The sequence below is a fragment of the Spinacia oleracea genome, chromosome 3 (assembly GCF_020520425.1).
Source record: "Spinacia oleracea cultivar Varoflay chromosome 3, BTI_SOV_V1, whole genome shotgun sequence".
Taxonomy (NCBI): Eukaryota; Viridiplantae; Streptophyta; class Magnoliopsida; order Caryophyllales; family Amaranthaceae; genus Spinacia; species Spinacia oleracea.
The window spans coordinates 12,201,599-12,224,603 of record NC_079489.1 but is presented as its reverse complement, the minus strand read 5'-3'; the positions used below and the strand labels follow the sequence as shown (position 1 = coordinate 12,224,603).

Sequence of the window (23,005 nt, the reverse complement as noted above, 5' to 3'; positions counted from 1 at the left end):
ATAAATAACGAACTTTAATAAAAATATAATTTCATAAATTTCAAGAAGATTTTGTTGTAAATCGAAATTTCAAAAAGAAATATAAATTTATAATTCATAAATCAATTTACATGAGAATTATTTAAATTCCATTTTATTTAACTCAAGCTAGTAACTTAATTTTAGTAACACCGATAATTAAATATCTTTTTCTACCTGAAATAATAAACAATTTTATTATTAATTATTTACATAAACATATATGGAAATACTTTAGAAAAACATAAGAGATAAATTTATAAATCTGGAAATAGAAATAGGAATTTAGCTTACCAAAACCCATTAGAATTTGGGCCCATCCCCTTTTGTTTTGGATTAAAGGGAACAATTCAAAAGTCAGGAATTTGATTTCCTGATTTTGTGAATGTCGAGCAGAGGGGAAGGGCAAGCATCAGGCACAGAGGAGGAGGGAAGGAGACCGGCGGTCTGGGCGGCGCCGCAGCACGGAACCGCGCCGGAGAGTCGGCGGCAGCGATGTGGTTTGCGGCGGCGGAATAGCCAGGAAAAAGTGAAGGGGGTGCCGGGGTGGTCGAACGAAACAGAGGAAAAAGCAGGGGAGGGGTATTTCTGGTCGAGCCCGGGGCGGCACATCAGCCACTCGCTGGGGTTTGTGAGGCGGAGGTAGGTTTAGAAGGTGATGTGGTGGCGGAGTGTGGTGGCTAGCGCGAAGTTTGAGTTAGTCACTCAATTTTCTTGGTGGTCTTTTTTTTTTTTAAGTGGAGGAGCATGCATGAATCAAATCGGATATCTTCTATGCGAATGTTCTTGCTTTCAAAAGACGAGTAAGGGACGGGGAGTTTCGGGAACAACCGGATTTGAAAGTTCACCCTTACCTTGCGGCACCGTGGTGCAACAAAGGGAAAAAGACGAGGGAGGCAGGGGAGGTGGGTGACCGAGAAGCATGGAAATAAGGGAGGGGTCGTGGTGGCGGCGGTTAACCGAAACAACAGGGTGGTAGGGCTAGGTGGTTGGCAGTGGCCAATGGTGGTGGCGGTGGTTTCAAGGCGGCGAAGATTAGTGGTAGCGGTGGTTGTACGAAATTATTGGAGAAAAAAGTGAGTAATTTTCATGATTTTTGGATTATGCAAACTGAAATTGGAAGCATTTTTTATTCTGAAATTCCATGGATTTATTGTGAAGCTATTGAGAGAGAAGGATAGGTGTTTATTGACGTGAGAAATGAGCTCACATTGCAAGCATTTGGGTGACAATTGTAAAGAGAAGTCAGGAGTTTTGGTGACTAAGAAGGATATGTGGCTTTAAATGGAGATTGTTTATGACATCTGTAAAGTAATTCTTTGACTTTCATGGCATCAAAAGCACCGTGAAGAAGAAGCAGGAGGAAGAAAAGAAAAACTGATTTTGGTTTCTAGGATTGAATAAGGGCGTTATTGTAAATATGCAATTAGGGATAATTTCCAAAATTTTGGTTGCTATGTTTGGACATTAAGTGAAAATGGGATAATGGATTTGAGTACAAATTAATTTCCCAAATATTTCTTTTATAAATTGCCAATAAAATAAAATAAATTTAGTTCTCGAATAAAATAAGAACGTTTAAGAATCCGAAATATTTAAGATTTATAAAGGTAGTTAAACTCGTAAAAATTAAATTATAAAATCTGAAAATAAATCGTGTAATCGATATTAAAAATTCAAGTGAAATAAAATTTCATTACTTAAAATTACGTTCGAAATTAGGATTTAAAACGATTTTAAGCTAAATAAAAATAATTAAGCATAATTAATCGAGTTTTAAAAATTCCGGGTATTACATTTCCAAAGAACATTATGTGGCACATATGTAACCCTACACTCATCAAGTGTAATGTCATATAATAAACAACTAAAAATCAGTACAATGAGGTTTGGACACCAGATCTTAAGTGTGGAAGATAACAGTAATTGTCATCTTAACCAATTATCCCTTCTTGACTACCTCTATAAATAAATTTATAAATACATGTTAAGATGAAGTTTAAAGAAACAACATTTTTATGTGACGATTTGTTTTTATCTATGGACTAGTATATATGGAATAAAATATAAAACATAAAGCATTAGTACAACCGTAAGAGACACGTTGTCATCAGTCTCATAAGCATCAACTATAGAAATGTCATGTATATATCGCCTTTGGTGTACATTAATTTGAAGAACTTAGTTCCACTAGAAAACAAATCTATACTAATATATTAAAAAAGGCGTTATTGAGAACGTATACGTGTCACGTATATCTCTCGTTATTATGTCACGTCACCACTAGTCAGCATCATGACATGTCATTGACAACCAAAAAATATGTAGCAAGGATCGAACACCAGACCTCTTTGTTAAATGTTGCACTTCCTACCATCTTAACCAACTACAACTTATGTTAAATTTTCTAAATAAACATATATGTTCTTTTTTACAATAAATAACAAATTGATTAAAATTGAATGCAAAAAAAATGGAATGATTACTTAATTTATAAATGTACAATTATTATTTTCCTAGATTAAGCCTCAAAAAAAAAAATGCCCGAGGTAAGAGGAGAAACATTGACGATGGTGGAGTAATTATAGAACAATATACATGCACACGGGTGCATAGTGAACTCTCTCACATTTTCTCCTTAAATGTGAGGAGATAATGTGATAGGGACCACCAATGAGTATATAATTTCCATTCAGTGGACAATGCACTAATGGAAATTATAATTTCCCGAGTAATGAATCAAGTAAAGATGAAGAAAAGGATCCAACTGTGTTTTGATTTTCGAATGTGGGGTTTCAGCTTGGGAAGGTTGCTAATCGGCTGCTAATCTTGTGTCACCCACATAATTCTATGATGACACCATTTATGTGGGCACATATTTACAACAAATAAATCCGAATAAAAGTCAAAGCCCGGGGAAACGCCCGAACCACACACTAGTTAAACATATCGTAAGATGGCCGAATTGAAAAATTACTTGGTATGATAAATGCATAGTGTGCTTCTATAGCTTATGAACTTATTAAATCTTTTTAATTTTGCAGACTACGTGTATTTTAACTATTGAGCTCAATAATAATCTATAATTTAACTATTCAAAGTAGCTACCAGAACGTCATCCGTTCCACAAACTAGTTTTAGTCTCAAATGAAGTCTCCGTAAAGAAAGTAGGAAAGTGTTTCTTTTATTCAATAATAAAATAAATAAATTAACCACAAGATAGTTCTGCGACTCCTAACGTGTCTTAAGAACGGTGGTGATTAAATGGTTTCCTCTTTCCTATAAACAAAAAATAGGAAATGTCTCTATGTATAACTTACAATAGACATATCTTAATTATATTTTCACGGTCAAATTTCAGATCTTATAAAATTAGGATGTGCATTTACAAAAATAAATCGTCACCTAATCTATTATCAAGTGATTAGATATAATTAGAAAATAAATTTCGATTATAAATTGAGATTCAATTTTTTCTTTTGAATAACAACATTAGCAACTCCTATTATATATCTTTTTTAGTTTACAAAAATAAAAGGAATTTCTTAAAGTAGTTAATTAAATATAATGGGTATTTCAAGAAAGAGCTTAATTGCAATAATCATTGGAATGGTGTTGATTTCTTCTTTAATCTGGGAAGCACAAGGTACAGATATAGGAGCTGGTCCCATTAGAGGAGGAGACCCTGGTGCGGCACCAGGTACTAAACCTAATCCTACACCCAAATATAATCGAGGATGCGATGAAGAGAAACGTTGCAGTAGAGTTCCAAGGGGCCCACACCCAACACCAAGAGGCCCGCACCCTCAACTTCCAAGATCCCATAACAAAGTTCCAAGCGGTCCGCACATAAAGGGTCATACGGGAAAAAACTAAGCTTGTTCTCTATATATTATTAAATGATTGTAGAATAATAAACAAGTATCTAATTATCACTCTATTATCAAATTATTGTATATCGATCTTATTTTTACAAAACTAAGGTTGGGAAACAAATTTAGAGGGTGTATAGAATTTTTTAGTTAGGGATAAAAATACGGACTATATCACTATCAACCTGTATGTCTCTACATGAGTTATATTATTTATAAAATATGAACATCCTAGTTTTAATCTCAATACTCCAAATCATTTTTTGAAGAAATTCCCACTAGTCGTGTTGTCCAACAATTTTTTTTTTATAACTAATATTGACCTCTATCTAGTGTTTTGATAAAACATACGTCAAATTAGGATTTTTATGTTAAGATTGCCTACTTTTTTTTACCCGCCACATTATAAAAAAACAATATAATACTTATTCTTTGTTTTTAGTTGACACATTTCTTTTATCACGTTTTCCAATATAATATTACAATCATTAATATCTTTGTTATTATTAGTTACAAAAATTTAAATCTATACAAAATTGTTATTTTCTAAAGAATCGAACAAAGAAAAACTAGTTTTGAATTGTGTTTTCCTTGGAAAATCACCTTTCCCTAAAAATATTTTATAACAAACCAAACGTACCTAAATGAAGAACTAAATAGATGAGTAATTACCTAGAAAAATGAAAATATTTTCTTGGTTCAAAATATCTTTTATAAAGAAAGATGGATTTTTTGAGTTATTTTCGAAAAATTGCTAAAAGATGTTAAAACTCCCGAAAACGTCCCGTATTTCAATTAATTCCCAATCTATCGTCTACATCAGCAAAGAAAACCCAATTAGTTTGGTAGTGATACATCCAATTTTCACATGAATCCTAAGGAAAAAAAAGGTTTTTTACATTTTTAAGAGATGGCCTTTTCAAGTAAAAATGCTCGACGAATAGTAACCCTCTTACTCCCTCCATATCTTTTCCAAAGAACATTATGTGGCACATATGTAACCCTACACACATCAAGTGTAATGTCATATAATAAACAACTAAAAATCAGTACAATAAGGATTGGACACCAGATCTTAAGTGTGGAATATAACAGTAATTGTCATCTTAACCAATTATCCCTTCTTGACTACCTCTATAAATAAATTATTAATACTTGTTAAGATGAAGTTTAAAGAAACAACATTTTTATGTGACGATTTGTTTTTATCTATGGACTAGTATATATGGAATAAAATATAAAACATAAAGCATTAGTACAACCGTAAGAGACACGTTGTCATAAGTCTTATAAGCATCAACTATAGAAATGTCATGTATATATCGCCTTTGGTGTACATTAATTTGAAGAACTTAGTTCCACTAGAAAACAAATCTATACTAATTAAAAGACGTTATTGAGAACGTATACATGTCACGTATATCTCTCGTTCTTATGTCACGTCACCACTAGTCAGCATCATGACATGTCATTGACAACCAAAAAATATGTAGCAAGGATCGAACACCATACCTCTTTGTTAAATGTTGCACTTCCTACCATCTTAACCAACGACAACATATGTTAAATTTTCTAAATAAACATATATGTTCTTTTTTACAATAAATAACAAATTGAATGAAATTGAATGCAAAAAAATGGAATGATTACTTCATTTATAAATGTACAATTATTATTTTCCTAGATTAAGCCTCAAGAAAAAAAAAAAAAAAACCCCGAGGTTAGAGGAGAAACATTGACGATGGTGGAGTAATTATAGATCAATATACATGCCCACCGGTGCATAGTGAACTCTCTCACATTTTCTCCTTAAATGTGAGGAGATAATGTGATAGGGACCACCAATGAGTATATAATTTCCATTCAGTGGACAATGCACTAATGGAAATTATAATGTCCCGAGTAACGAATCAACTAAAGATGAAGAAAAGGATCCTACTGTGTTTTGATTTTCGAATGTGGGGTTTCAGCTTGGGAAGGTTGCTAATCGGCTGCTAATCTTGTGTCACCCACATAATTCTATGATGACACCATTTATGTGGGCACATATTTACAACAAATAAATCTAAATCAAAGTCAAAGCCCGGGGAAAATCCCGAACCACACACTAGTTAAACATATCGTAAGATGACCGAATTGAAAAATTACTTGGTATGATAAATGCATAGTGTGCTTCTATAGCTTATGAACTTATTAAATCTTTTTAATTTTGCAAACTACATGAATTTTAACTATTGAGCTCAATAATAATCTATAATTTAACTATTCAAAGTAGCTACCAGAACGTCATCCGTTCCACAAACTAGTTTTAGTCTCAAATGAAGTCTCCGTAAAGAAAGTTGGAAAGTGTTTCACTAATTCAATAATAAAATAAATAAATTAACCACAAGATAGTTCTGCGACTCCTAGCGAGTCTTAAGACTGGTGGTGATTAAATGGTTTCCTCTTTCCTATAAACAAAATATAGGAAATGTCTCTATGTATAACTTACAATAGACATATCTTAATTATATTTACACGGTCAAATTTCAGATCTTATAAAATTAGGATGTGCATTTACAAAAATAAATCGTCACCTAATCTATTATCAAGTGATTAGATATAATTAGAAAATAAGTTTCGATTATAAATTGAAATTCAATTTTTTCTTTTGAATAACAACATTAGCAACTCCTATTATATATCTTTTTTAGTTTACAAAAATAAAAAGAATTTCTTAAAGTAGTTAATTAAATATAATGGGTATTTCAAGAAAGAGCTTAATTGCAATAATCATTGGAATGGTGTTGATTTCTTCTTTAATCTGGGAAGCACAAGGTACAGATATAGGAGCTGGTCCCATTAGAGGAGGAGACCCTGGTGCGGCACCAGGTACTAAACCTAATCCTACACCCAAATATAATCGAGGATGCGATAAAGAGAAACGTTGCAGTAGAGTTCCAAGGGGCCCACACCCAACACCAAGAGGCCCGCACCCTCAACTTCCAAGATCCCATAACAAAGTTCCAAGCGGTCCGCACAGAAAGGGTCATACGGGAAAAAACTAAGCTTGTTCTCTATATATTATTAAATGATTGTAGAATAATAAAGAAGTATCTAATTATCACTCTATTATCAAATTATTGTATATCTTATTTTTACAAAACTAAGGTTGGGAAAACAAATTTAGAGGGTGTATAGAATTACTTAGTTAGGGATACAAATACGGACTATATCACTATCAACCTGTATGTCTCTACATGAGTTATATTATTTATAAAATATCAACATCCTAGTTTTAATCTCAATACTCCAAATCATTTTTTGAAGAAATTCCCACTAGTCATGTTGTCCAACAATTTTTTTTTATAACCAATATGGACCTCTATCTAGTGTTTTAATAAAACATACGTCAAATTAGGATTTTTATGTTAAGATCGACTGTCTAAATTTTTTTACCCGCCACATTATAAAAAAAACAACATAATACTTATTCTTTTTTTTTAGTTCACACATTTCTTTTATCACGTTTTCCAATATAATATTACAATCATTAATATCTTTGTTATTATTAGTTACAAAAATATAAATCTACACAAAATTGTTATTTTCTAAAGAATCGAACAAAGAAAAACTAGTTTTGAATTGTGTTTTCCTTGGAAAATCACCTTTCACTAAAAATATTTTATAACAAACCAAACGTACCTAAATGAAGAACTAAATAGATGAGCAATTACCTAGAAAAATGAAAATATTTTCTTGGTTCAAAATATCTTTTATAAAGAAAGATGGATTTTTTGAGTTATTTTCGAAAAATTGCTAAAAGATGTTAAAACTCCCGAAATACACCCCGTATTTCAATTAATTCCCAATCTATCGTCTACATCAGCAAAGAAAACCCAATTAGTTTGGTAGTGATACATCCAATTTTCACATAAATCCTAAGGAAAAAAAAAGGTTTTTTTCATTTTTAAGAGGTGGCCTTTTCAAGTAAAAATGCTCGACGAATAGTAACCCTCTTACTCCCTGCCGTAACTCCCTCTTGGGAATTTCAAGGCAACCATCAATCATAATCTATTAGAACTCCAAAATAATATAATAATCCTTTATATTCCTAAAATAAGAATACATAATTTACTAAAAGTATCTAATTAAACTATTAAGCATAAACTAGGTGAGTAATATTAAAGTGAAATTCCTCGCCCCTATTCGTTTCCATCGTTCCCCGCAGTACCTAAAACGGAAAACAAACGGTGAGCCGAAGACTCAGTAACGAACTATTCTAGCAACGTAAATTCGTTTCAATTCATTTTATTTAATAACACAGGGAGAATGGAATAATGTAAAACATTTTATAAAGTCCTTTATTTAATTCATTCAATAACGTTTGGGTGCACATGCTAGCCGTGGCAAGTATGACATGGTGGAACGTCTTCCACGATGGACCGCTGTCCATAAAACATAGGGCCTTGGCCCGAAAACATGAGAGCCTTGGCTCAATGGGCGGATGCCCCATGGGTACATGCATGACCGAGAATCGTAACCTGTGAACATATAAAACCAAACGGACTAGGTCTTTCACTTTCATTTATCATGTTTCGTTTAATTTTACATTTTAGCCTTTTTACTTCAGTTGAAGTAACATAAATCCTTTAGATCATGAGAACATGATAAAACATCATTTAGATCCTGGGATCAATAAAATATCAATTCTTTCATGGCATTGCATAAACATCATTTCTTTCATGGTTTTCTTATAAACATAATTTTACAAGAATTTCAATTAATCATATTTTAAGAATAATTCCATCAAATCATATTATAATAAAATATTCAATCATATTATAAATAATTCAATCAAATCATATTTCATTTCCCTCAATTCATAAAACATGTCAAAACATTCAGTTCATAAATCAATCATAATGTTGTAATTTCATAATCGCATTTATAAGGGAATTGCGGGTACTAGCAATAGCCGTTACCTCAACCGTAGTTTTATACTTCCTGTTTTATAGATCGCTCTTCCTAAGCTCCAAGCCCGATTTCTTTCAGAATATTAAATCATTCAATTAGTTAATTAAAACGGTAAATAATTTAAATTAATATTAAATAATAACGAATTTATAAATAACGAACTTTAATAAAAATATAATTTCATAAATTTCAAGAAGATTTTGTTGTAAATCGAAATTTCAAAAAGAAATATAAATTTATAATTAATAAATCAATTTACATGAGAATTATTTAAATTCCATTTTATTTAACTCAAGCTAGTAACTTAATTTTAGTAACACCGGTAATTAAATATCTTTTTCTACCTGAAATAATAAACAATTTTATTATTAATTATTTACATAAACATATATGGAAATACTTTAGAAAAACATGAGAGATAAATTTATAAATCTGAAAATAGAAATAGGAATTTAGCTTACCAAAACCCATTAGAATTTGGGCCCATCCCCTTTTGTTTTGGGTTAAAGGGAACAATTCAAAAGTCAGGAATTTGATTTCCTGATTTTGTGAATGTCGAGCAGAGGGGAGGGGCAAGCATCAGGCACAGAGGAGGAGGGAAGGATACCGGCGGTCTGGGCGGCGCCGCAGCACGGAACCGCGCCGGAGAGGCGGCGGCAGCGATGTGGTTTGCGGCGGCGGAACAGCCAAGAAAAAGTGAAGGGGGTGCCGAGGTGGTCGAACGAAACAGAGGAAAAAGCAGGGGAGGGGTATTTCTGGTCGAGCCCGGGGCGGTGCAGCAGCCGCTCGCTGGGGTTTGTGAGGCGGAGGTAGGTTTAGAAGGTGATGTGGTGGCCGGAGTGTGGTGGTTGCGGCACGGTGGTGCAACAAAGGGAAAAAGACGAGGGAGGCAGGGGAGGTGGGTGACCGAGAAGCATGGAAATAAGGGAGGGGTCGTGGTGGCGGCGGTTAACCGAAACAACAGGGTGGTGGGGCTAGGTGGTTGGCAGTGGCCAACGGTGGTGGCGGTGGTTTCTAGGCGGCGAAGGTTAGTGGTAGCGGTGGTTGTACGAAATTATTGGAGAAAAAGGTGAGTAATTTTCATGACTTTTGGATTATGCAAACTGAAATTGGAAGCATTTTTTATTCTGAAATTCCATGGGTTTATTGTGAAGCTATTGAGAGAGAAGGATAGGTGTTTATTGACGTGAGAAATGAGCTCACATTGCAAGCATTTGGGTGACAATTGTAAAGAGAAGTCGGGAGTTTTGGTGACTAAGAAGGATACGTGGCTTTAATTGGAGATTGTTTATGACATCTGTAAAGTAATTCTTTGACTTTCATGGCATCAAAAGCACCGTGAAGAAGAAGCAGGAGGAAGAAAAGAAAAACTGATTTTGGTTTCTAGGATTGAATAAGGGCGTTATTGTAAATATGCAATTAGGGATAATTTCCAAAATTTTGGTTGCTATGTTTGGACATTAAGTGAAAATGGGATAATGGATTTGAGTACAAATTAATTTCCCAAATATTTCTTTTATAAATTGCCAATAAAATAAAATAAATTTAGTTCTCGAATAAAATAAGAACGTTTAAGAATCCGAAATAATTAAGATTTATAAAGGTAGTTAAACTCGTAAAAATTAAATTATAAAATCTGAAAATAAATCGTGTAATCGATATTAAAAATTCAAGTGAAATAAAATTTCATTACTTAAAATTACGTTCGAAATTAGGATTTAAAACGATTTTAAGCTAAATAAAAATAATTAAGCATAATTAATCGAGTTTTAAAAATTCCGGGTATTACATTTCCAAAGAACATTATGTGGCACATATGTAACCCTACACTCATCAAGTGTAATGTCATATAATAAACAACTAAAAATCAGTACAATGAGGTTTGGACACCAGATCTTAAGTGTGGAAGATAACAGTAATTGTCATCTTAACCAATTATCCCTTCTTGACTACCTCTATAAATAAATTTATAAATACATGTTAAGATGAAGTTTAAAGAAACAACATTTTTATGTGACGATTTGTTTTTATCTATGGACTAGTATTTGCACTCTTTTAGTTTTTTTGCCTTTATTACCAACTTTACTAATTAATTAATTGTTTTTCAAGCACTGCATGTATTGCTTCTTATTCTGCATGATAATTCTATGTTTTGCACTGCTGCTATGATATAGATTTACTTGATAATTCAAAGAGAACATTGTGATTAAATGTTTTGTTTATTGTGGGGCTTAAAGATCTTTTTTTCGTTTCTATTCCTTCAAATTTCATGTTTAGATCTCAGGTAATGATTGTATTGTTATAACTTAACAAGTTCCTTTTACAAGGCTCCTAACTAATGCTCTATAACAAGTGCCTTTAGCGGGACCAATGATTGGAAAGAGTTTGTTCAAAGTCGACTTACAAAAGAATGGGAGATAGTTTTGCCGTGTATTTTCAGACACTTGCAAAGATTAGGAGAACTAGCCTTAATAGCTTAACTAAGTTGTATTTTGCATTCATTTTCCGCATTCTATATTGCATTTTGTATTCAGTTCTGCATATTTGCTTATCTGTAGATTGGTGCCCCATATTTTGCATTATGCCCAGTTATGCATATCTGCATTCTGTATTCAGTTAGCAGTTGTGTGCAAATCTAGGGTCAGGGTGGTACACTAGGCTAGCATTGTCAAGAATATCACCTGGTTCAAGTAGGAAACTAAACTATAGAAGATAGAAATCCAATTATCCTTGCTCTTTAGTATAATAGGAGATCTGCTACTTGTATTCTTAATCTCTCACCACTACATTGTCTGACTCTGATCCTTATCTGAACCAGCAATACCTAATTCATCTACCTCTAAAACATTCTTAATAGTACGCATTGCCTCTAAAGATCTCAGGAACTTAAGCTCACTTGTCTGAACCTGCACTGTACTATACTTTTTAATTATGGCTTCTGATGTCAAAGAAACAATCTTATTCTGTGATGGTACTCTGACCATGGTACTCAAATCTAAGAGCAATGAAAAGTATTGTGAGGGGGTCGAAAAAGCACGAGGCTAATGCGTGACCTCGTCCCTCGTGGGTGTGACGATTCTTTTATTCAATCAAGTGTAATTGGATTTCCTGTGAGTATACACCCAATTGACTAGTAATATAGGAGTCGCCATTCAGTTTTTAACGACAATGAGAAAAACTGACAAAACCCGGTTATCGTGACATAAAGGGAGTGCAATTATGTTTGACCACGACGGCCGTAGGTTCCCTTGTGATCCCTGGTGTGGGGATCTCTCAATATACACCCGCAAGGTAGAGATTGAGGGTTCGGGGGACTGTAACTACCGAGAGGAGTACTTCACTCGTCGATAACTCCAGAGGCAGGATATCCTTACTAGCTCAGCATAAATAATTGAAGGGGCATGCGTTAACTATTAAACTAATCTGAGTTGATTTTAGCAATATGCAACATATAATACTAATTCGATCGTGATTATCTGATTTAAATAGCATTAAGGGACCTAGCATGATAATCCGATTTCCCAAAAATATCATATTTGTTAGGCGTGATAGAACAATCATATTAGGTTAGTTTAACAGTTCATAAAAAGGGCGAGGAAAGCAGTTAAATCATCGAAAAGGGACACATTACGACGCACCCTTGAGAGGTGCGTCACGGTTCTCAGAAAACTAACCACTTTGACTTTGCTATTTCTCCTTTTTATTTAACGAATTTCAATTATGGGACAGGATACGTTCTGTTCGATTTATGGATCGATTGCGACAGAACGCGTGAACAATTTCGCAGCGAGAGGCTTAGGCTAAGGGTTGGAGTCAATATTCAGAATATAATTATGTGTTGTTGTGTGTTTCACGTCGAATTTAGGGGCCTATTTATAGGGAAGAGTTCGTGGAAAGATAGAATTGCAGAGTTCTAATCCACAAAGAATTAGGAAAAAACACGTACCCATGTATTTTCAGCGCCCAGGCCTGGGCGCCGAAGATTTCGGCGCCCAGAGCCAGGCGTTGAAAATAGGGTATGGGCTGTTTTCTTTAGTCAGATTCGGATTCCTGAAATCCGTAGAGTTTGAGATTAATTCGAGTCTTTTAGCGCGTATCAATTTTGTGACGGAATGCATCCGGGCCCGTTACGAACTCTAGGTTCGTTAGGATTTCAATTAATACGTAACTCTTATTTCCGAATCATATTAGGAATAGGATTCTCGCAGTTTTCTATCTCATTTAGGATTTATGTTGGAATGCAACACCTAATTCTGACAGGTTTCTATCTTTTATGATTTGCCACTTTTAGAAGCTACCTTTTACGGCAGTTACTATTTTTAGCAGGTTTCCATAAATAGCAGGTTTCGGGTGAAATGAAATGGGGAATCGAGATTCGTTTATTTTATAGGAGATGCGTTGTCAAGTGGAGATTTATGCTTTCATCATCGAACCTTTCCCTTGCGGGAATGGGGACAAAAGTAGGTGTCTACAAGTATCTCCAAAAGATAATAAATCTTTCTCACAGATAATCTCTCCTCGTGTTACTCTCTAAGTCATTATTTGCAATTCTTTTCCAACAACATCATAATATTCTCCTATAATGTGAAGTTCAATTTTTTTTTTTTTTTCCTGTTTTTTCTTCATGTATGACACTTATTTTTTATGGTAATACCAATTCTTTCGTTTTTCCCCTTATAATGTATGAATTCTTATACCTCATTGTTTCGCAGTACTTTTCAAATTGTCAGTTTTCAAGTTATGACAAAGAATAGATTGACGAAGTAAGAACCGACTGGGTGCACTATGTTGTTCAACAATGTATAATCGCTAGGTTATGTTGAAGGAATCAACAAACACAAGACTCTATTAATTAATGTATTTTACATAGTTTAATGTTTAGAATTTTATTTTAGATCTATGTAATCGATTTTATTAGTGTGACATTTGCGAAAATTCTTTTAGTTGAGGTTTGGAAATTAATTTTCAACTATTTACAATTCTTCAATATATGGTGTTATTTTGTGGCAAAAAATGAAATATTTTTCAGGTATATTATAGATATATGAAGAAAAAGCTTTGATAGCACTTCATATACATCCGCTATTAGAAAATAATTTAATATTTGGCGGTTAATCTTTAATAAAGTTTCTTTAATAGCGGTTATAATGTGCTATGAAAGAAACATTTGAATTATCCTAATATTATATATGACAACGCTTTTGAAAAGCGCTATTATAGGTACCTTTTACCTTTAATAGCAGAGCCATCAACAATACTTCAAGAAGTGCTATTAAAAGTATTGTTAAGCGCTATTAAAATCTTTTTTCTGTCGTAGTGTTTTGTGGGGAGGGGGGTGGGGGGGGGGGAGGGGGAGGGGTTTTCAAAGGATGACATTTATGTATTATTCGAAGTTGGGTCTAATCTATTCAGCGCATTCTCTCCTGCTCATATCACTTATTTTTTGGTTGTGTTAGATGTTCTTTGTTGTTTGTAAGTACCAGCAACATTGGTGCCACAAATTCAGGGAGGCCACATGATGTTATTCTATTCTCCAAAGTGTGCCAATGTTTTTGTTTTTTGGCTTGAATGAAGTTTGCTGGTCAGAGGCAATGCAACAAGTTAGTTCAGGGTTGATGGGTAATATGGTTGTCTGTTGCTGGTTGTGTTTGTTGCTCCGTGAAGTTTTAACCAAAGTGGTCATGTTGACTTGGTGTGTTATTGTTGTTTGCTATAAAGGGCACATAGCCCCAATGAGTTTTCATAATGGCCTCAAAGTTCTTATAACTGATTTCTTATTTATATACCTTGTGTGTTTGCATAATTTTAACTTTTTATCATTTATAATCCTCATTTATCGGAATTGGAGGTATATATATACACACACAATCTATTTCAGCTCCCTTACAAAACAAATGATATTAGCAATCCTTAAATAGTATGTTTCTTCCTACAAATACATGGTTATAATATCAATTAAACATACTTGATATATTTTAATAAAAATAACTACGCCATATGTTTTTCCCTATCTTGGAGGACGGCGCGCGATAGCGCGTCGGCCAACAACTAGTGAAAGTAAAAGTAGTGTGATACTCTGAAGCAGATGACATCAATTCTATTTAATTATTTATTTATCTCGATAAGTTGAATTTCGCATAAGATAAAGAGTTATTACACAACAATATACTACATTCTAAAATTAACTACGTTTTTGCCTTTATAAAACCATAACACAAACTAAACCAACAAAATACTCCACCCGTTTTGAAATAATGAACGGTTTTCATAAATAGGGGTTTCAAATAATAAGGACACTCTACTTTATTCTATTTTTGGGTGATCCTATCAAGGCCAACACCATCTCTCTTCAAATGCATTGTCTGACAATCGTCAATCCAAAACTATATCATTGGCGATGATGTTGCTTCCATAGAGTATATCACTTACAACAATATATTTAATGGTCGTGTGTGCCTTTTGCAAGTAAATATTTGTTTTGTTGTATTGCTTAAAAGAAACTTGTAGTATTCACACTAGATATTGCGGTTTGGTTTTATTCTTTTCATAGAAACATAAAGGAGTTTGAAACCTCATGTTAATGTGCCTCGACTCCTAGCTTATTGTCTATTATATGCAAATTCGACTTTGATGTGGCATTTCTAGCATTAACCATGTGTATTTCAAGAATTTTCGTTTAATTGTAAGTTTCTGTATTTTTACGAGACCATTTTTACAAGACAGTTTTGTATACCTTGGGGCCCGTGCCCGCTGTAATTAATTTACTGTTGTCTAATTTTCGCTTCTCTGATGAATTGAACTAACTGCAGACAATTAATATTCACAAGGTAGCTTCTTGCATGCTTGATGAGTTAAGAAGAAAAAAGAGATGGTCTTTGCTTCCGCAACAAATTAATCGGTTTCTTCACAAATGATGGGTTTGACAATACATATTCTTGAAAGAACTCCTTGAGTTCTAGCAGGCTACAAACATTAAATTATGTCATTTACGGCTGAACACCCTTCAAATTGATGTTTTTATTTTTTATATCTTGTACTCATGGCTCCCCAACTACGAGTTTGCTCATTGACGATAGCAGGACCTAACAAATATATTTGCATTTACCATAAAGTATTTTGCACTAATTTTTTACATAAACCTATTTACATAACATACTTTTATATCTTGGGGAACCGTGTGCGCTAACGCACAGACCGACAACTAGTATAAACAAGGAATAAAATTGACATTTTATCAATTTTCCACTCTTTTCTTTTGCAACTCAGCAAGAACTTCCAACAAGTAATACGTGTATAAAGTATTTTGGTTGGCTGTTTTATCACTTAAAGTATACATATTTAACGTATGATACAAACCTTCCGTTGACTAAACATACAACGTTCATCATTTGACAATCTAAAAACAAGAACCCTTAGCTCAACGATTAACTACAATCCATTTTTTTCTCTCTAAAAAAAATGTTCAACTTACAAAACATTTCAATCTCAAAACATCTTCCATCAACAAGAACTACATTAATCTTAACATGTTTTGTCTTAATTTCATCTCTTGTTTTCTTAATTAATTACCCATCAACCACTAACACGTTATTATCAACTGCATCAACGTTGACTTCTCAATTCTTCTCTTTCTCCAACACCAACTCTTTTGTTGCTAAGGTTGATCCACCTTCAATTAAGAAACATACGACTTGTGACATCTTTGATGGAAGATGGGTGTACGATGATTCGTACCCGGTTTACGATCCTTGGTCTTGCCCGTATGTCGAACGCGAATTCAGTTGCTTCAATAATGGCCGCCGTGATCTTGGTTATTTGAAGTATAGGTGGCAGCCGAATGGGTGTGACATTCCAAGGTGATCTACTCTTTCTTCCTTTTTTTTGAGGGAACTCTTTCTTCCTTTTCTTTCCCCATTTTTCTTTTCTATTGAGAATTAGTCTTATAGAGTTCCCAATTTTTGGTTTTATAATTGGGAAAATAAAGTGATTTCAATTGCATCATGAACTCAAGAGGTCATACATACATACATACATACATACATACATACAGGGATGAGGTTGATTTTGGAAACTGACAACAAAAATGTAAAAATCACTTTTTGTTGTTTTTTATTTATGTTTTTAGTTTTCAAAATAACAGAAAACCTGGAAAAAAAAAACAAAAAAAATAAGGGGACATACTATAAAGTTCACTATATATATGACTCAAAAGGTCATACATATATTGATGAGGTTCATTTTAAAAACTGACAACAAAAATGTAAAATTCACCTTTTATTGTTCTTTTTATTTCTGTTTTTAATTTTCAAAATAACAGAAAAGCCGGAAAAAAAACATACTATAAAGTTCAATGATTTTATATTGATTATAATGTAAAGATGACCTTTGTTGAACTTATCAAGAGTTTGTCAATTACTACTTACTCCCTCCGTTTCTTTTTGTTCTTTACAGTTGGCTTTTTACACGTTTATTAACGACTAATTAATGTACATTGAGATTCCTCTATTTTTTTTATTTAAACAAAGAAACTTATGTTTAATTATAATGTTTTCACTTTTATCAAAATTCTGATATTAGAAAAAATGAGAATAATTTAATGTACCAATGAAAAAATGTGAAAGATTAAATGACCCAATGAATTTGATTGGGTAAAATAATCATTGTAGCACTTATGTGATAATATAAAAGGAAATGTAAAGAACATTTTGAAACATCCAAAAAGGAAAACGTAAAAAACAAAAAGAAACGGATGGAGTACCTATTTAAAAGTTTATTTCGAAATATGGAGTGAGATAGCAATTGACAACATTTATTTTTACTAGAGTAATTAGTAATTTACTCCGTACAACTTATGAATAGGTGGGTAGTAATAGACAAATTTAATGAAAAGTCAGGTATACGTAGTACTCTAGTACGGAGTACTCCCTCCGTCTCTTAATACTCGCACCGTTTTGAATGGACACGCTTGCCAATATACAACTTTGACCACCAATATCTTTAACTACATATTATAAAAACATTTAAAAATATTAATATTTTGAAAATATATGTAAGATGAAGCCAACAATATATTATATATACTAGCATTTGTTTTCATATACTAGAAATAAAATAGGGTCAAAGTAAATTATGTGAATAGTGCAAAAAGTCAAAACGGTGCAAGTATTAAGGGACAGAGGAAGTGGTTGATAAGTTTTCCAACTTATTGTCTTTGGAAGTAACAAACGATTAAATAGATTCTTGGTCAACATTTATGACAACAGAGAAAATTGGATTTATTATTATTGTTTTTATTTTAAATGAATTAAATTAGCCAATGATTGAATGTTTAATTTGCTAATTTAACTAAATAGATTTGATGCAAAGAAGATGATGGAGATGTTAAGAGGGAAGAGATTAGTGTTTGTGGGAGATTCACTAAACAGGAATATGTGCCAATCTTTGATTTGTCATTTGAGGATGTTTAAAGGACAAACCTATAGATCTGGCTTATTTTATAACTATTATTTCAAGGTAAATCTTTTATACCATAAATCTTGCATTATTTTAAATTTTGCTAGTACTATTGCATATGAAATACATATATTAATATTTCGTATGAATTTACATAATCGGTATGTAATACTCCATAGTACTAGATCAAAATGTACAAGTATTAATGTGACTTTTATATCGTGGAATGGAGGGATTTTTCTTAATTATGATTGATGTTAACTTTTGTGGCGGAATTAGGATTATAATTGCAGCATATCCCTCATCACAGCACCCTTCCTAGTCCAACAACATAGACTCCCAAATAAGAAAGAAACGTTGAGGTTGGACACTATGGAAGCTACAATCTCAAAGTACAGGGACGCCGATTTTCTCATCTTCAACACTGGTCATTGGTGGAATCATAACAAGTCCAGAAACGGGTATGAATGAAATTACTCCCTCTGTACCCTAACATATACAGTAACAGTTCACGATTTTTAGAGTTGGTGTGACGGATAAATATCTACAGTGGCAAGGCTATAAATGGGCCAAAGTAGGTCATGGTCCCTTTAAAAGCCCAACTGCTCTAAAAAAAAAAAAAAAAAAAGTAGAAACTAATATTTTTCTATAAGTTTCAAGTTTGGCATCCCAAATCTCATATGCTAAAATATACGAAGTACTACGTAATATACTTGTACCTAAAAGGAAAACCATTATACTCGCCCACTTGTAATTTTTCAGTGAAGTTAGTACTAGTGATCTAGTATTCGTAAGTATGAATTTACATTATCAATTATGTCCAAAATTAAAAGTAAAAAAACAATTCAACTTTGAGAAATTAGTAATTTACTCTATACATTATATGTGTGTATATTTATCCGAATTTGCACAAGTTAAAATTAGTAGTTTACTCTAAATTTTTCTCTGAAAACTTGAAGTCTATCTTTTGTTACTTTAAAAAATAAAAATTGAGTACTACTAATTAAGTCTTCCTTTTATTAATTTGGAGTTATTTCGGCCTCCTTCAGCTATCAAGTCTTACTCCACCCCTGAATGTCTACGAGTATAAAATCAGTGCAACTTTTTTTGCAGGGAAAATTTCTTCCAAGAGGGTGATGTTGTACATAACAAAATGGACGTGGGAGTAGCATTCACCAAAGCATTAAAAACATGGGCTAATTGGGTTGACACAAATGTTAACACCACCAAAACCCAAGTCTTTTTTAGAGGCTTTGCTCATATGCATTTCATGTAAGAAAAGCTTTAACTTAGAATAAAATTCTACTCCCTCCGTCTCTTTTTGTTCTTTACGTTTGTTATTTTTCATGCGTTTTAAGGACTAATTAATTTGCCTCGAGATTCCTCAATTTTTTTTTTATTTAAACAAGATAAATTACGTTTATTTATAATGTTTTCACTTTTATTAAAATTCTGATATTGGGAAATGAGAAAAATTTAATGTCCCAATGGAAAAATGTGAGAGATTAAATAACCCAATGAATTTAATTGGTTAAAATAATAATTGGACATAAATTTTAATAGAATACTAAGTCATTTATGTGATAATTAAATGGAAATGTAAAGAACAATTTGAAATATCCAAAAAAAAAACGTAAAAAACAAAAAGAGACGGAGGGAGTACTACTTAGCTTCTCAAAATCCAAAATGTTGTATTGATTATCTGTTTGTGGTGATGAATTTGATGCAGGGGAGGAGAATGGGATACAGATGGGACTTGTCATAACGAAACCAGCCCGGTAACAGATGAGAGTTTGTTAAAACCATATCCATTGTTGATGCAGACTCTTGAAACAGTCCTTTCACAGATGAAGACACCAGTGTTTTATCTCAACATTACCAAATCAACTGCTTATAGAAAAGATGCACATCCGTCTATCTACCGACGTCCCGGGAGCAAGTTGAGGCGAGGAGCGATCCAAGATTGTAGCCATTGGTGCCTTCCTGGAGTTCCAGACTCTTGGAACCAACTTTTGTATGCCTCTTTGTTCTCTTCACAAGGGTACAACAGAACAACTTACTAGTTTTTGTACCATTTTTGCTTGTTTTTTTTTGGTCTTTTGTATTGGTACAGTTTAAACACATATAACACGAGGAGAGTCTCCTAATGTAACTTTCGAGTGTCGAAAAAATATACACAAATGAGAACGATTACAGTATGGTACATTGACCTTAGAGTTCACGCGCGCTTTTTTTTGACACAGTAGTCATGTCATTAATTGTACATGGTACGTAGTATTTCATGTCATCCACGCATCGTATGCAATGTATGCTTATTGGAAGGAACTTTTGAGGACTTTGGTCTCCACGTAAAATGTCAACATTGCCCCTATTCATTTAGTATCTAAGGTGTTCAAACAAAAAACTCTGTCATAACATATCAAATAAAAAGTAAAAGTCATTGTATAACTTGAAAATCACACATACATCGCGTGCATTAACACTAATATACAAAAATTTTGAAAATGATTACAGCACGGTACATTAACTTCAGAGTTACTCCATGTCATTGTATTTCATGTCATGCTTTTATATTTATAATACTAGAAAAAATCTGTCTTTTATCTAACATAATGTACAAAACATCCCAAAACAAACAGCTAGTGAGAATTATTAGACTTTTTAGAAGACATCAACAAAGAAGCATAGAGAAGCTGGTTCCAAGAGTCTGGAACACCAGGAAGACACCAATGACTGCAGTCCTGACTCGTCCCAAGCCGCCTCTCAGTCTCCCCCGGCTGCCTGTACACAGACGGATGGCCGTCTTTTCTGTAATCAGTCATCTTAGTAATGTTGAGATACACCACTGGTGTCTTCATCTTAGAGATGACTGATTCAAGAATCTTCATCATCCAAGGATATGCTGCTAAGTATTTATCATCTGTTATTGGTTCTGTTTCTGCATCACATCTCCCACCCGAATTCCACTTCCCTTTTCTGCACAAATCATCAACAAAAACCAGCCCTTTTTACTTTGAGATTAACTAAACTTAAAGGGTTAAAAATGTTGGATTAGTTACCTGAAATGAGAAGCAGTGTAACCAGCAAAAAAAACCTGAGTTTTGTTCTTGTTGACATTTTTATCAACCCATTTTGCCCAAGTTTTAAGGGCTTTTGTGTATGCTTCTGTTACATTTAGTTCAGAATGCACAGTATTTCCCTCCTGGAAGAAATTCCTCCTGCAAAAATTTCAATCACACACAAAACTGTTTGAGTAATTTAAGGCTGAAATAAGTAAAATCATGATCTGTAAAAAAAAAAATACCCTTTTCGAGTTTTGTTGTGAGTCCACCAATGTCCAGTATTGAAGATGAGGAAATCAGCATTATGGTAATTTGAGGTTGTAGCTTGAATCAAATCAAGTCTTAGCAGTTCTCGTCGCGACTCGACACCATTTACAATTGGGAGTTTCCATTCTTGAACTAAGAATGGTGATCTGATAAACTCTATTGTGCAATTATAATCCTAAAACAGAAATTACCCATTTATGTAAGCCGTAATCATAATGCACATCACACTCTCGAGTATAAGATCTAAACGGATTAAGAAAGTTATGCATTTGGATGAAATTACCTGGAATTTGAAAGAGTAGAAACCTTCAGTTCTGAATTGTCTTCTTCCAGAAAGTTCGAACATTGTGTTCTTATCAACTAAAGATATTCTTAAAGAACAAATCAAAGATTCCCACATGTTTCTGTTAAGCGAATCTCCGACAAACACCATTCTCTTTCCTCTTAACATCTCTAACATCTTTTTCCCATTAAACCTAGTATGAAATTCCCATAATTATTTAAAAAGAAAATAAAAAATTTAGTTTTCTGGAATTTAGACTGTAAATTTCAAAGGGGAGAAGGAAAGAAAACAGAGTACCTAGGGATATCACACCCATGAGGCTGCCATCTGTAGCGTAAATACCCGAGATCAAAACGGCCATTGTTGAAGCAATTAAAGGTAGAATCAAGAAACGGGCAAGACCCAGGTGGGTAAACCGGGTCAGAATCATCCAATACCCATTTCCCGTCAAACATATCACAAGAATTCCTCTTTTTTCTTACAAAATCATCTTCTTTTTCTCCTGAAACACTCAAAGAAGTGATCTTCTTAGCAAAACTCAACCCATTTTCAACAGAATTTTCCGAATTTGACACGCTTTCCATTGTGACACTGCGATAAACTGAGGAGAGAGAAGAGATGTAATTGGAAGCGTAGAGAAGGTGGGATGTTGCAGAGGGTAGTGTTGAAGGGGTAGACTCTGTTATGGAAGTGATGGAATTGGGCGTTAAGGAGAAATTAAGAAAGATGAAGAGAGAGAATAAGAGAAGAACAGATGTGAAGATTAATTGAGTTCTTCTTCGTTGGAAGATTTGGGTGATTGAGATTTTCTTTAATGGCGCCATTTTTGTTGGCAGAGATTGAAGAGAGAAAGAAAGAAGAGGAAAGAAGATGTGTTACTCTGTTTTGTGAGACTGGTTTTGTTTGTTGGTTAGAGAATTTGGAGGGAAAGTAATACCAAAAACAAGATAAATACCAAAGTTTCGACATTCATAATAAATACTAGCAATTTTCTATATATTTAGGGGCTTTGCCCCTCTCTCTCACTTAGAAAGAAAAAAATACTATGCATTAGTGAACCCCATTTTGAATATTAACTTCAAAACATTAACTTA

At 33.4% G+C, this 23,005-nt stretch overlaps 2 protein-coding genes across 2 annotated transcripts; one reads left to right on the top strand and one right to left on the bottom strand.

Annotated features, from left to right (window-relative positions):
- The first annotated feature begins 16,221 nt into the window (after nucleotides 1-16,221).
- On the top strand, nucleotides 16,222-20,604 carry LOC110777726 (protein trichome birefringence-like 4). The gene is made up of 5 exons (XM_021982316.2): nucleotides 16,222-16,702; nucleotides 18,200-18,359; nucleotides 18,579-18,760; nucleotides 19,413-19,571; nucleotides 20,029-20,604. Exons 1-5 carry the CDS (start codon nucleotides 16,305-16,307, stop codon nucleotides 20,360-20,362), a joined length of 1,233 nt encoding a protein of 410 aa, XP_021838008.1. The 5' UTR covers nucleotides 16,222-16,304; the 3' UTR covers nucleotides 20,363-20,604.
- Nucleotides 20,605-20,735: 131 nt separating this feature from the next.
- LOC110777724 (protein trichome birefringence-like 4) lies at nucleotides 20,736-22,847 on the bottom strand. Its single transcript, XM_056838705.1, has 5 exons — nucleotides 22,209-22,847; nucleotides 21,912-22,104; nucleotides 21,604-21,803; nucleotides 21,359-21,517; nucleotides 20,736-21,275 (listed from the first exon to the last, which is right to left on the bottom strand). The coding sequence occupies exons 1-5, from the start codon at nucleotides 22,733-22,735 to the stop codon at nucleotides 20,939-20,941; spliced, it is 1,416 nt and encodes a 471-aa protein (XP_056694683.1). The 5' UTR covers nucleotides 22,736-22,847; the 3' UTR covers nucleotides 20,736-20,938.
- Between the last annotated feature and the right edge of the window lie 158 nt (nucleotides 22,848-23,005).